The sequence below is a fragment of the Homarus americanus genome, unplaced genomic scaffold, assembly GCF_018991925.1.
Source record: "Homarus americanus isolate GMGI-L3 unplaced genomic scaffold, GMGI_Hamer_2.0 scaffold24277, whole genome shotgun sequence".
NCBI classification, from domain to species: domain Eukaryota; kingdom Metazoa; phylum Arthropoda; class Malacostraca; order Decapoda; family Nephropidae; genus Homarus; species Homarus americanus.
Window position 1 is genome coordinate 2,023 of NW_024750697.1, and position 12,977 is coordinate 14,999.

The 12,977-nt window shown below is 41.7% G+C and overlaps 1 protein-coding gene across 5 annotated transcripts in view; it reads right to left on the reverse strand.

Moving 5' to 3' along the window:
* Nucleotides 1-10,827: 10,827 nt before the first annotated feature.
* The window catches only part of LOC121854143 (glutamate receptor ionotropic, kainate 2-like), a 152,916-nt gene continuing 150,766 nt past the window's right edge, over nt 10,828-12,977 (reverse strand). For all 5 annotated transcript variants that reach the window (XM_042348566.1, XM_042348568.1, XM_042348570.1 and 2 more), the window contains one exon: nt 10,828-12,176. In XM_042348566.1, coding sequence (XP_042204500.1) covers nt 12,060-12,176 — 117 coding nt within the window. In that variant the 3' untranslated portion in view covers nt 10,828-12,059. The remainder of the gene's footprint in view (nt 12,177-12,977) is intronic.

Consider the following 12,977-nt stretch of genomic DNA (forward strand, 5'->3'; position numbering starts at 1 on the left):
GTGTTCTTATATATGGTAAACAAAAATACTCAGCCTTTGGATACGCCCCTAGTAACTACGCCACTAGCAACTACGCGTGTATTATCATTTTATATTTAGCCTTTCATCCAGAGGTTTGCCACTGAGGGAATTAGTATGACTGAACATTCATAAATAGTAAATGAGGAACTCTGAGGTAGGTTATTATTGCACGGGGACGAAGCCATAATGTGGGGTGAAATGAAACCTAACCTAACCTCACCCCTGTAAATCAAACCAAGTGTGTGTGTAGTGATGATGAATTGTCTTATAATAACTGGGGATCATTCAGCAGCATCAATCATCTTCATTATTCATCATCACCATCATCATCATTCATTATTTATCATCATTCATCATCATCGTCGTCATTACAAATACGCCATCATTATCGTCATCATTCATTATTTATCATCATTCATCATCATCATCGTCGTATCGCACACCACACAATTTACCACCCCTAGAGCCCTCTCCCCCGCCCTCCTTGACTGTGATGTCCAGTTGGTACAAATTAGTGGTTATTTCGGTTCGTTTACTTGTTTTCTCATAAAATAAATATCGTAATATGCAAATAAAAATCTTTGTTTGGCATATACAATAAATTATGATTATCTACATGACATTACGTGTAATTTATTCGAATGTATTCATCATGCAGAAACCTCTACCTATGGAATATGTCAACCTGTCGTTTTGTATCATGAGTTCCGGTGGCTGGTCACCACAAACGAAGCGCGCTGAATCAGAGGTCGAGCTTGGAGCCACATTTCTCAGAACCATCTGTGATTTTTGTTGATCAGCTGAATAACAAACGTTTCCCATTATTTCCTGCAGAAGCAACTCAGTGTTTCTGTTAGTGAGCATTTACATGTAATATCCGGTCCTTATCATTACAAGAGCGTCGGTTAGATAGAAGTTTCGATCGTGTGGTTCAGTGTCTGGGAGTCGAGCTCTCAGTTGTCACTTTGGAAGGTATCAGTACTTTCTTATGGTGTCAAATTAAGCAAAACAAATATGGCCACGCCAGCCATCCGATTAAGTGTTATTACCAAGGTTCGCAAGTGACGCTTTATATCATGTGCTTCAACACCACAAGAGCGTATGTTCGTACTGGAGATGGTTCAGTGTGTGGTGGAGATGTGGATGAACTTTAGACCAGGGACAGCCAGACGTGGAGGGAGGGAGCCGGCCAGTAGTGAGACGGTCGAGGCAATTAGTGGATGTGTGACGGAAGTTAACGTTTACAAAATGCTCCTAAATTAATACATCCAGTTGTCAAGGATTATAAAATACAGACGCCATCATGTGTGTGTTGGTGTTGAAAAATATAAGGTATGTCGCTGTGTATATTTCCCTTACAACTTATTTCTCTCTCCAATCTACGTCAATTCGATAGCCCATTAATTGTATAGAAATGTTGATGACTGGGACTTAATTATACTGAATGATCTTGACAGCTTCACTGGGGTAGAAATCCATTTCAACGTGATTTGGTTGTAGGAGTTTAAGGTTAGGTACCAGAACAAGGCGACCACCCACGCTCATTAACCCGACCTTCTCCCCTAGACCATTATCCGGTTTAGCATTTATACGGAGTCCTTTAACACGGCTTTAGAGGATTATGAACATTAGATTAACACCTAATCGTGTCCATGATCAAACCTTATAAGTGGTTGTTCCCAGTCGGCGTAATAGAGATGTCTCAACTGTGTACATTATGCCTTCAGTCTTCATTGGTGTATTCATAAGTGTTCTAAGTGGTCTATGATTGTCGGGAACAAAATGTAAACAGCACTTTTAGGCCAAAACGTATGTAACAATATAAGCAACTAACCATTCAGCGCAGCCAAACTCAGCTCGACATTAGCCACCACGTGAAGATTAGGCACCCAATCAGATTTTACTTGTTATACACAGAAGTGCCAATTTTGGTGGTGGGGGGGGGGGTGTTAGGGTAGTTAATCTTCAGGTGATATAAGATGGGCTGCTGCCATATGTTTATGATATCATAATTTTATCTTGTTTCAACCAAACACGATTTCTATGAGTGTTTTAAATCCCAGTGTAAGAGGCGGTGTTACTGGTTCACCTGACAGTCAAATATTGCAGCCAGGAACAATCAGATCCATCTTGAGTACATCAGTTGGTCACTGTGGAGGATTGGTGGCGGTGGGGTAGTGTCTGTGGTGGTGGTGGCGGTGGGTAAGTGTTTGTGGTGGTGAGGAAGTATTTATAGTGGAGGTGGGGAAGTGGAAGTATCTGTGGTGGTGGGGAAGTGGAAGTGTCTGTGGTGGTGGGGAAGTGGAAGTGTCTGTGGTGGTGGGGAAGAGGTGGTGGAGGAGGTGTCTGTGGTGGTGGCGGTGGGGAAGTGTCTGTGGTGGTGGTGGTTTTATGAAGTCTGTAGAGTGTCTGTGGTGTGGTGGCCAGGGGAAGTGTCTGTGGTGGTGGTTGGGAAGTGTCTGTGTGAGAAGTAATCTGTGGTAATTGGCGGGGAAGTGTGTCTGTGTGGTGGTGAGAAGTGGAGGTGTCTGTGGTGGTGGCGGTGGGGAAGTGTCTGTGGTGGTGGTAGGTAACTCACTTGCCAACCTCCAATCACCAGTGTAAAGGTGATATTTTCGACAAGTAGAATAATATACTTTTGTGCTATAAATTATTACATAGTCAAGTGAAGTATAATGGTCAAATAAATAGTTTACTTTCCATTATCACCGTATTTACTGTGTTGGGAAAAAATGTGACCTTCGCAAGATACTCACTGATATTTAGGGAAATGAAGAAGAGAAATTAAAGAATATCACTATCAAAAAAGAGGATGTTCTTAAGAAGATAAATAAATTAAAGAAGACAAAATCCCCAGGGCCGGATGAAATTTTCCCTCGAGTTTTGAAAGAGTGTAAGGCAGTGTGGGCCTCAATTTATTTGATCATTGAACGCTGGGTGCAATCAAAGGCATCAGCGACAAATTACCGGCCGATCAGTTTGACGTCAGTAGTGGGGAAATTTCTTGAATCAATTATAGCAAATAACATCCGATCGCATTTAGAGAAAAACAAATTAATCTACGATTCTCAACAAGGGTTTACAAAGAGAAAATCTTGTCTAAAAATCAGCTGACGTTTTTTTAGTTAAGTCTTTGAGGTAGTAGATAATGACGAAAATTACGATGTTGTTTTCAACCATAAGCTGTGACCACCCGCCCCGCTAGGCTAGTGGAGCACGTCCCCCAGCTCCAGGTATGAACCCTCGACTGAGTAATGCCCTCTGAGTTGTTTATAAACTTCAATTAAGTCGCCCCTTGACTACCTGTAGTATAAGCTAGGCAATTCCTGTAGGGGGAGGGATATAAAATATGCCCCACTTAAGAGTTTGATAAAAACAAACAAATATGAAGCACTATGAGTGTATTGTATGTGTAGATTAAAGATTCACATGGTATACTGTGCGTGTAAACTGAGAATATGAACAAATACTGTGTGTACTTGTACTGTACAAGTACTTTCCAAATCTTCAGGAAATAACTCAAACCATAGAAGTGATATAGTGTGATTTTCTTGAATGTACATATAGAATTACTAAGTACAACACGGTAATGGATAACTACCACACCTGTAGTCATGAAATAGCCAGCATAGCCTCAGAGGATCCCATTAAGCAAAAAAATAAGCCACGTAAAACTCTACGGACCCGACCTTCCACATTTCACTTACTCTCTCTCTCACACGTAAGAACTTATAGTTTTGACGACTAAATCACTTTACAAACTGTTATTGAAGCCTTCTGGCAGTGATGAGTGTTTATAGATATCCTTGGTGCACAAAGACAGACATAGAGACAAAATTAGATAATGACTTACGTAGAGATAGTAGTTGTTGCTTAAATCATTATCAAGTATTTATAATATAAGTGATGACGCAATGGTGAAAATAGGATTATGCAGGTAAATATTAAGGACTAAAGGAGAAAATATCTTTGGAAATAGGAAGAAATGGGTAAATATAATGGAATAAACGAATATAACTTGGCTGTTTAGATTAAGTTACTCCTCTAACAGTTTCGTTTTCTCTGGTAAGTCAATTAGGTTTTCTAATTCTACTGACTACTACTAATTCTACTACTAATACTTCTTCTACGACTATTACTACTACTAGCAGTAGTAGTAGTAATCCTGCTGCTGCTGCTCTCTCCTTCCCTCCCTCCTATCATCCATCATAACCCTCCCTCCCACTCTACCTCCCTCCCTCCATCCCTCCCTCCATCCCTCCCTCCCTCCCTCTCTCGCTCAATTGCACCTTCCATCCCACACTATCGCCAACCCTCCCTCCCTCACTCCCTCTCTCCGTCCTTCCCTTCATTCCTTCCTCCCTCCCTCCGTCCTTCCCTTCATTCCTTCCTCCCTCCATCCATCCCTCCCTCCTCCCTCCTCCCCTACCCCACTCATCTTCTCCTTCCTTCTCCACTTCATCTCTCCTCCTCCTCCTCCCTCCCCTCCCTTCCTTCCCCTTCCTCTCTTCCACTTCATACATGCTTTCACTCTCCATCCATCCTTCCTTCCCACTCCACTTTTCAGCCATACCTTCTCCTCTCTCCTTCCTTCCTGTCCTTCCCTCCCCTTCCTCCATCCCAACTTTCCTCCCCTTGCCTTCTACAACTTCCTCCCCTCCCTCCCTCCTTTCCTCCCTCTCTCCCTCCTTTCTCCCTCCCCTCCCTCCTTTCCTTTTCCTCCCTTCTGTCCTTTCTCCCTCCCCTCCCTCCATCGCCTCCCCTCAATCATGCCTTCCACCCACCTTCCTCCCCTTCCTCCCTCCCTCATCGCACCCTCTCTCCCCCTCCTCCCTCTTTTCCTCCTCTCCCCCTTTCCCCTCCCTCCCGTCCCCACCCTCCTTCCTTCCCTCCATTCGCTCTCCCCTCCCCTTCACCCTCCTTCCCAGCCTCCCTCTCCCCCCCCCCCTCCCTCCCCTTGCCTTCCTCCCCCCGTCTCTTCTTTCCTTCCTTCTTCCCTCTCTCCTTCCCTCCTTCCATCTCTCCCTCTCTCGTCTCTCCTACGTAGACAGGTGATCAGGCGATAATTTCCCCAGAGGTCCTTCCCTCCCATCACATATCTTTATGCTTGTAATATTTCTTGAAAAAATTGATAACTTATGAAAAATATAAATTAATCTCTCTTCCTCTCTCTCTCTCTCTCTCTCTCTCTCTCTCTCTCTCTCCAACAAGGAATACAACTCATCACCCCTCACTGCCACATCTTGAGAGCCAAACATTACCTTGACTTAGAGGCTTTTACACTATGAGTTACACAGCATCACACACAAGCCTAAGACAAATTAACCTCACTTTAACCCCCAGCCAGCCAGAAGCAACCTATCTATCCCCCTATGACATTTATATACAGTTTAAATTGTTGTTATAAATAATACTGAGAGTTTAACTTAAGATATGTGGCCTTTGACATGTTCCAGAAGTGGATTAACTTACGATTTATTTGAGAATCTGGTGGTATGTTTGTTTAACTACCTGTAGAGGCTCGTCGGTGATTGGCTGGAACGATGCAGGGGGTGGAAAGTGGAGGTGGAGGGGGTGGAGAGAGGAGGGTGAAATGGGGGGAGGTTGTCGCAGTGTGTGTATGTCGTGTCAACAGAGTGGTTGACGCGAGTGCCTATGTTAATTTCGCTATAAACGTTAAATGTAAGAGGTTATCTCTGTGGGGGAGAGAGAGAGAGAGAGAGAGAGAGAGAGAGAGAGAGAGAATGTTCTAAAATTGCTTTTTATACCTATCCATCGATCTATCTATCTCTCTATCTATCTATCTATCCGTTCGTTTGTCTGTCTGTCTGTCTGTCTGTCTGTCTGTCAATCCGTTCATTTGTCTGTCTGTCTCTCTATCTGTCTATCACATCACCAAACTAATAATTAAGAATAAAACTTAGGCTCGTATCTCCATTCGTTGATTTATAGGTCAGTATCCCCTCCTCCCTGAAGACCCACTACGCCATAATATATCTTCTTATAGTTTTTCTCTATAATCATGACGCACTGCAAGTTATACATCATCTTAATATATAGCCAAGTCTTATATTATAATTAAGCTCTGGAAACAGTTTAAGGTTAGATATATTTCAATTTAGATGATATATGTATTTTAAGTTTGTTTTTGTTTTTCTTGGTCGTGCGGTTTATTTTATATTCATCCCGCCATGGTGTGCAAGAAGGGGGGGGCTTCGTATGCATGAGGCACGACTCAGTGAGGGATTTCAAAGCAAATACACAGAAGGAAATATGTCACCACATCAGGGTGGAACCGACTCTCTTTCCACTGAACGGTGAGAACATTCACCACAGGACTTCAAACACATCTAACGAAGCCCGTGTGGACGTCAGTAGTCGAGGATTCTGGACACGGGGACAGCGAGCCTTCCTTGACGTTAGGATATTCGACCCCATGGCCGCATGTCACTCTAACCTTTCTCTGGAGACTGCACACAGGAGGAACGAGAACAACAAGTTTAGGGCATATGGGGAGAGAATTCAGAATGTTGATCAGGGCAGCTGATGTTCACAACCTCTGATGGGTTGGGACCAAGTGCAAGAAGTTTCTACACCAGACTCGCGGAGGTGTTATCTGAACAGAAGCAACAGCCCAGAAGTTATGTTACAGCCTGTTTGAGATGTCGCCTGTCCTTCTCTCTACTTAGGTCTGCATTGCTTTGCCTCAGGAGAATGAGATCTTCGGCCACAAAGCCAACTATGAGGCAACAGTCACTGAATCTCGCATAGATCTGTGGCCTAACTAACTCAACACACCTAGGGTAGCAGCAGAGGGAGGATGTGGGTCGTAATAGCTCCGAGTTTTCCGGGGTCTTAACAGGGACAACCAGTCAGAATTATTACTTGTGAATGTATAGTGCGTCAAATGATCACAGTGTCATCCACCTGTAAGCCTCCTGAGTAGATATTAGTGATAGTTATTGGAAAGCCGGGGACTGTCTAGCAGGTGGCGCTGGTGTTGGTCAGGGCCACGTAGGCCGTGGCTTGTAACCCGAGCTAGTCATGGGTGGTAAAGGTCCCGCCCCGCCCCGCCCCGCCCCGCCCCATCATCCCTCCCACCCCTCTCAAACTACAACCATCTACCCCTCCCGCTGCTCTCCCTCTCCCAGATCGACGTCATGGCTGGGAAATGTGTGTTTTTACTCAGGCCGGAACCAGAAATGCACAACCTGTATTTGTGTGAGAAGTAACACACGTTGTGTGGGTTGTAGGGAAGGGACCAGCTGTCAAAATTCATACGACATGTCAGACGATAGTAGTGAACCCACTCAGTCGGAAAATACTGTTCATGAGGTGAATGACATACAGTCAACAAATTGGAAAGGCTTGAGGGGGACGATGCAGAGAAGTGGGTCAAAGAAGTCCACTCAGAAGTAGTCAGGTGGTCGCCAGCTAACCTCTTTGAACCACCCAAGTGCGCGGCCACCAAAGAAATGGATGTAGGATGTAGGCTTATAGGGGTGGGGGAAGTGCTGAGACGGATAAGTGGAAAATGCATAATGGAGGTGGTAAATGATGATGTCAGGGCAGCTGCATGGAACCTACAAGTGTGTACTGGCCACCAGGCTGGAGGTGAAGCTGCCATTCACGCCAAGAGAAAGGTATTTGAGCAGCGTGATTGTGAGGCAGTACTTCTGGTTAATGCTTCCAACGCATTCAACACAATCAATCGCAAGGCCACACTACACAACATCAAGATCAAGTGTCCGAGCTTTGCATTGTATGTTGAAAACACCTATAGAAACCCATCAGACCTCGATATAACAAGCATCAAGGCCCTAAGAGATGATACTACTACTACTTTGCTGTCTCTCGGAATCGAGTATGACGAAAAGAGGTGATACCACCATACAGCCAACTGAGGGAACAACACAGGTGGACCCTGTCACCATGGCAATGTACTCACTAGGCCTACCTGTGCTCCAACACACAATAAACTATGAAACAACCGAGGTCAAGCAAGTGGCATACGCTGATGACCTAACAGGAACAGGAAAAGTGGAGGACATCAAAAAATGGTGGGACCTGGTAACATCACGAGGTCCACAAATAGGGTACCACCCAAACGCCAGCAAGTCCTTCCTCATTGTGAAGCCAGAACACTATGAACTTTACAGTTACCTAACGAGTAGTAAACGTAACTCTGGCGGGCAACTGAAACGGTATAAGGATAGTCTTAAGACAAACCTGAAAAAGTGGCAAATCGACCCCCTCACCTGGGAGTCGATTACTCCACACCGTAACGCTTGGAGGAGCACCACACGAGAAGGTGTCAATACTTTCGAGTTAGCCCGACTGCAAACCGAGGTAGACAAACGCCAACGCCGGAAAGACGCTGCCTTCGGCCCTCCCGCACTAGATGTAGCCCTCCACCTGTGCAAAATCTGTGAACAACTCTGCCGGTCCCGTATCGGCCTCTTTAGTCACCTCAAAACTCACCAACCTAGGTGACATCCTTAATAACTCATATCATTGTATCAGCTGAATGATCGTCATGCTCGATTCCGAGTGACAGCAAAGTAGTGGAGTGTGTGTGTGTGTGTGTGTGTAATAATAATAATAATAATAATAATAATAATAATAATAATAATAACATTAATAATAATAATTAACGGTTTATTGAAAAAGTTCTGCAGCCCGAAGGGTGTGTGTGTGTGTGTGTGTGTAGGAGGTAATAATGGTTTATTGAAAAAGTTCTGCAGCCCGAAGGGTGTGTGTGTGTGTGTGTGTGTAGGAGGTATATGATTTTTTGTGTGTATTTTCAACACACATACACACTAACCATGAAGTAAAGTAAAAGAACAAACACCCCTCTCTCTCTCTCTCTCTCTCTCTCTATTAAATATAGGTAAATAAAACACACATTAGTCTTTCAGTAAACAACGATATTCCTTTACTATTTTTGTACATTTATATATGTTACAGAATTTTTTTTTATGCTACTTATTTGGCCTCGCAGGGGCACACTTGGCCTCGTAGACATACTTGGCCTCATAGACATATTTGGCCTCTTAGATTTATTTGGGCTCCTAGACATACTTGGCCTAGTAAACATTTGGCTTCGTAGACACACACAGGTTATAGACACACTTGGCCTCATGGACACACTTGGCCTCATGGACACACTTGGCCTCATAGACACACTTGGCCTCATGGACACACTTGGCCTCATGGACACACTTGGCCTCATGGACACGGCCTCGTAAATACACTTATCAGTCTCGACACACTTGTCAACGTGAACACACCCCAAAATTTGTCAATCAACGTGTTATGTATGTATGTATGTATGTATGTATTTGTGCACATAGTATAATATTATATTTGATTTCATGTACGTGTATGTGCGTGCCCGTCCGTGTTCACGTTCTGTTAGCCACGTACAGTACTTTACTCACGACATTCGTAACAATAATCATAAGCAAAATGACATAAATGCAAGAACAATGTTTAATCTCCTTAAGAACACTTACACTCATATTGACATTCAAACATCTATGCTATTTTTTTTTCAAGCTAGAATAAATATGATGAATAATTCTTTCTTGTATAAAAAACTTGAGGAATTAATCGCTTTTGTCTAATTAAATTGAAGAATAGATCTTCCTTGTCTATTAAACCTGTGAAATAGATCTTCCTTGTCTATTAAACCTGTGGAATCGATCTTCCTTGTCTATTAAACCTGTGGAATCGATCTTTCTTGTCTAATAAACTTGATAAATAAATCTTTCTTGTCTATTAAACCTGTGAAATAGATCTTCCTTGTCTATTAAACCTGTGGAATCGATCTTTCTTGTCTAATAAACCTGTGAAATAGATCTTTCTTGTCTATTAAACCTGTGAAATAAATCTTTCTTGTCTATTAAACCTGTGATATAGATCTTCCTTGTCTATTAAACCTGTGAAATAGATCTTCCTTGTCTAATAAACCTGTGAAATAGATCTTTCTTGTCTAATAAACCTGTGAAATAGATCTTTCTTGTCTAATAAACCTGTGAAATAGATCTTCCTTGTCATAATTCTAAGAAAACATTCATCAGCGCCTTGGTTTCCTTCATAACCTTTATTTACTTTCTAAATCCTGGAGTAAATTACAGGTCACGTAAGGCCAGCATGGACAGGTTAGAAAAAATCGGAGAAAATCTATTGAAAGTTGGCGGATTAGATTTTTTCATTGTTATTCATTTGGGTTGGGTTAGGTAAAGTAAGGTCAGGTTGGCTGCTTAATTACTCTACCTGGAGTAAATTACGCCAATGCTGTATTGTGGTGTCAATCAACAGGTAAAGGCTTTGAAAATATCAACAATGGATATATACATGACACTTAAGACTCTTCACTATGAACACATTATGTATCTAATGATTTTTCAGTCTCATTCATACCTTGGGAGAGAGAGAGAGAGAGAGAGAGAGAGAGAGAGAGAGAGAGAGATCCCATGCCCCTTATTTACGATATGAATTAACATCTCTCTCTCTCTCTCTCTCTCTCCTACCCCCCACCTCCTGCTAGAATGATACTGGTTCTTTATTTTGTAACATATTTTCATTTTAAATTTATTTTCCTTTTTTTTTTATTTGAAAGAATTGTTTTTTCTTATCTATTCACTTTTCAAATAACTTTTAGATTCTCCTTTACTTTAATACAAACCTCACCACACTTACCTCACGTATGCTACTATAAACTACTTATAAAATCTTAATAGATAATGACATCAAAATGCTTTCTTTATTTTTTGGTGGGGGTGGTGGGGGGGTGGGGGTGGGGGTGGGGGGGTGGGGGGTAATAATTGATACAAAAATTCACACATTCTATCTTCCTTCGTTGGGATTATAGCTGTATATGTGAACTGTTAGCTGACTTAGCTTAATTAACTTACTAAATGCTGAGTTTCTTTTGAGAATATTGTAATGTTAAGCTAAAGTATTATCTATGTACAGCATAAGTACGTTTCTTTTACTTATTCTGTACATAGATTCTCGGGGCTTAAATTCACGCCATAAGAGGAAATTCACAGACCATCTCAGCTCACAGACAAAACCGCATCCAGATAAAGTCTTTGGCATCGTGATAAGACAGACGGCGATACTTAGTACTTTCTAGCACTCATGTTGACTCTAAAACACCCTGAATCATGTATGAGTGAAGACTTGTACTCTGCCTGGAATATCCCTTTATCTACTGAGTACTCTTAACAATAAACTAATACATACACTCTCCTGTACTCAAAGTTGCACTCTACCTTAATTCAGTGTTTATTAAGTTGGTGTTCTTTGCTGTGAATTATATCTTTCACTCTCAGCACTCATTGCTTACTTATGAGATATACTTCCTGTACTCATTTTCAACTCAAGATGTACTCGGAACTGTAAAATAATTTCCATGTTAATAATCTTCACTCTCACGTACTCATGAAATATGGGTTGGGAGTGAGGATGACTTCCCTATGTACTCTTTCTGCGCTCATCGTATGGTCATGTTACACTCAAGGTCATAGTGGTGATGGTTTGCACTCAACTGCACCGTCTACACTCATTATCAACTCAGTTTTCACTATAAACCAGGATCCTTGAGTACTAATGGTTACACTTTTCACTCTCATGCACTCGTAATCTATCCAACAAGTACTCTGGACAATGATTTTAAAACGATAACACTTTTCACTCTTGAGTACTCAATATCCACTCAGTATGTACTCTGGCCTGTGAACTGAGTCTATGTAAATGCTTTTCACTCCTGTACTCATTTCCTACCGGTCAGTAAGCACTCTAAGCCTCGATTCATAAGTGCAAAGAGACTTAACACAATTATGCACTCATAAGCACTTTCAGCTTCGATCCCTGAATGCTGCTTTACACTATGATGCACTCTTGATTGACTTTAGCTGTCTATACACTCATTATCTACTTACCACTCTCTGAATCGTCATAATTTCCATTATTCACTCTTCCTTTCTTCATGTACTTATGCCTATTCAGCATGCACTCGGGGTCGTGGCTCATGAGTGAAAATTCTGGGAGATTTTCGAGTCGTACGGAGGAGCCAGTAAGGGGAGGGAGGACTTCAGGGAAGATTTTCGAGGCCTGAGGTCATTCGTCCCTGTCAGACTCTTCTCCTAGGGGAAAAAAATACGATGACAGACACTGTACATGGAAAAATATGGTTCACAGTCAATAGATAAGGGTAATATACAGTTAATAAGTCAATGGATAGGGAAATTATAGTTATTTGATACTAGGCAGGGGATAATATAGTCTATAGGAAATAATATGAAAAACCAAATTACTCTAAATTTTAAATACAATAACAAACTGAATCAAATCATTTCATACAGTCTGATAAAATGTATAAATTTATTACGGAAATTTCAAAATAGTTCAACGGCTATAGAAAAAATAAATACCTCACGTTTTTCAATTAAAACTTATAAAATTCATCCATCTACCAAGAATCTATTCAAGTGGACTTTTTTGTCACATCTACTTTTAATCTACTTAACTGAACCGATCACAGTAGCATCATCTACCAAATGTCTACCTAAATTACCACTAAAGTTACGAGTAGATTATCCCACTGGTAATAAAACCCTGATTTAACAGATTATATGAAGAGGATAACCCGTCACATGGAGGTATTATTATAAACTGTTTTCCGTATATTTACAATTAGCTAATCACTGTGTACCAATCTTCCCGTCTCCTGCTTGGCCAGTCTTCTGTCTCCTAGTGTGCTTAAAGAGATTGGAGCTAGATACTAAGATTGGCTGCCTCGAATCATTCAGTTCAACCAATTTGTCTCTGTCTGTCTGTCTGTCTGACTGCCTCCATACAACAAGCTCCTCCCATCAATAAACAAATCCACTTCAATAATAATAATAATCACCTACTCAATGACAAACGAACAAACTATTATCTAC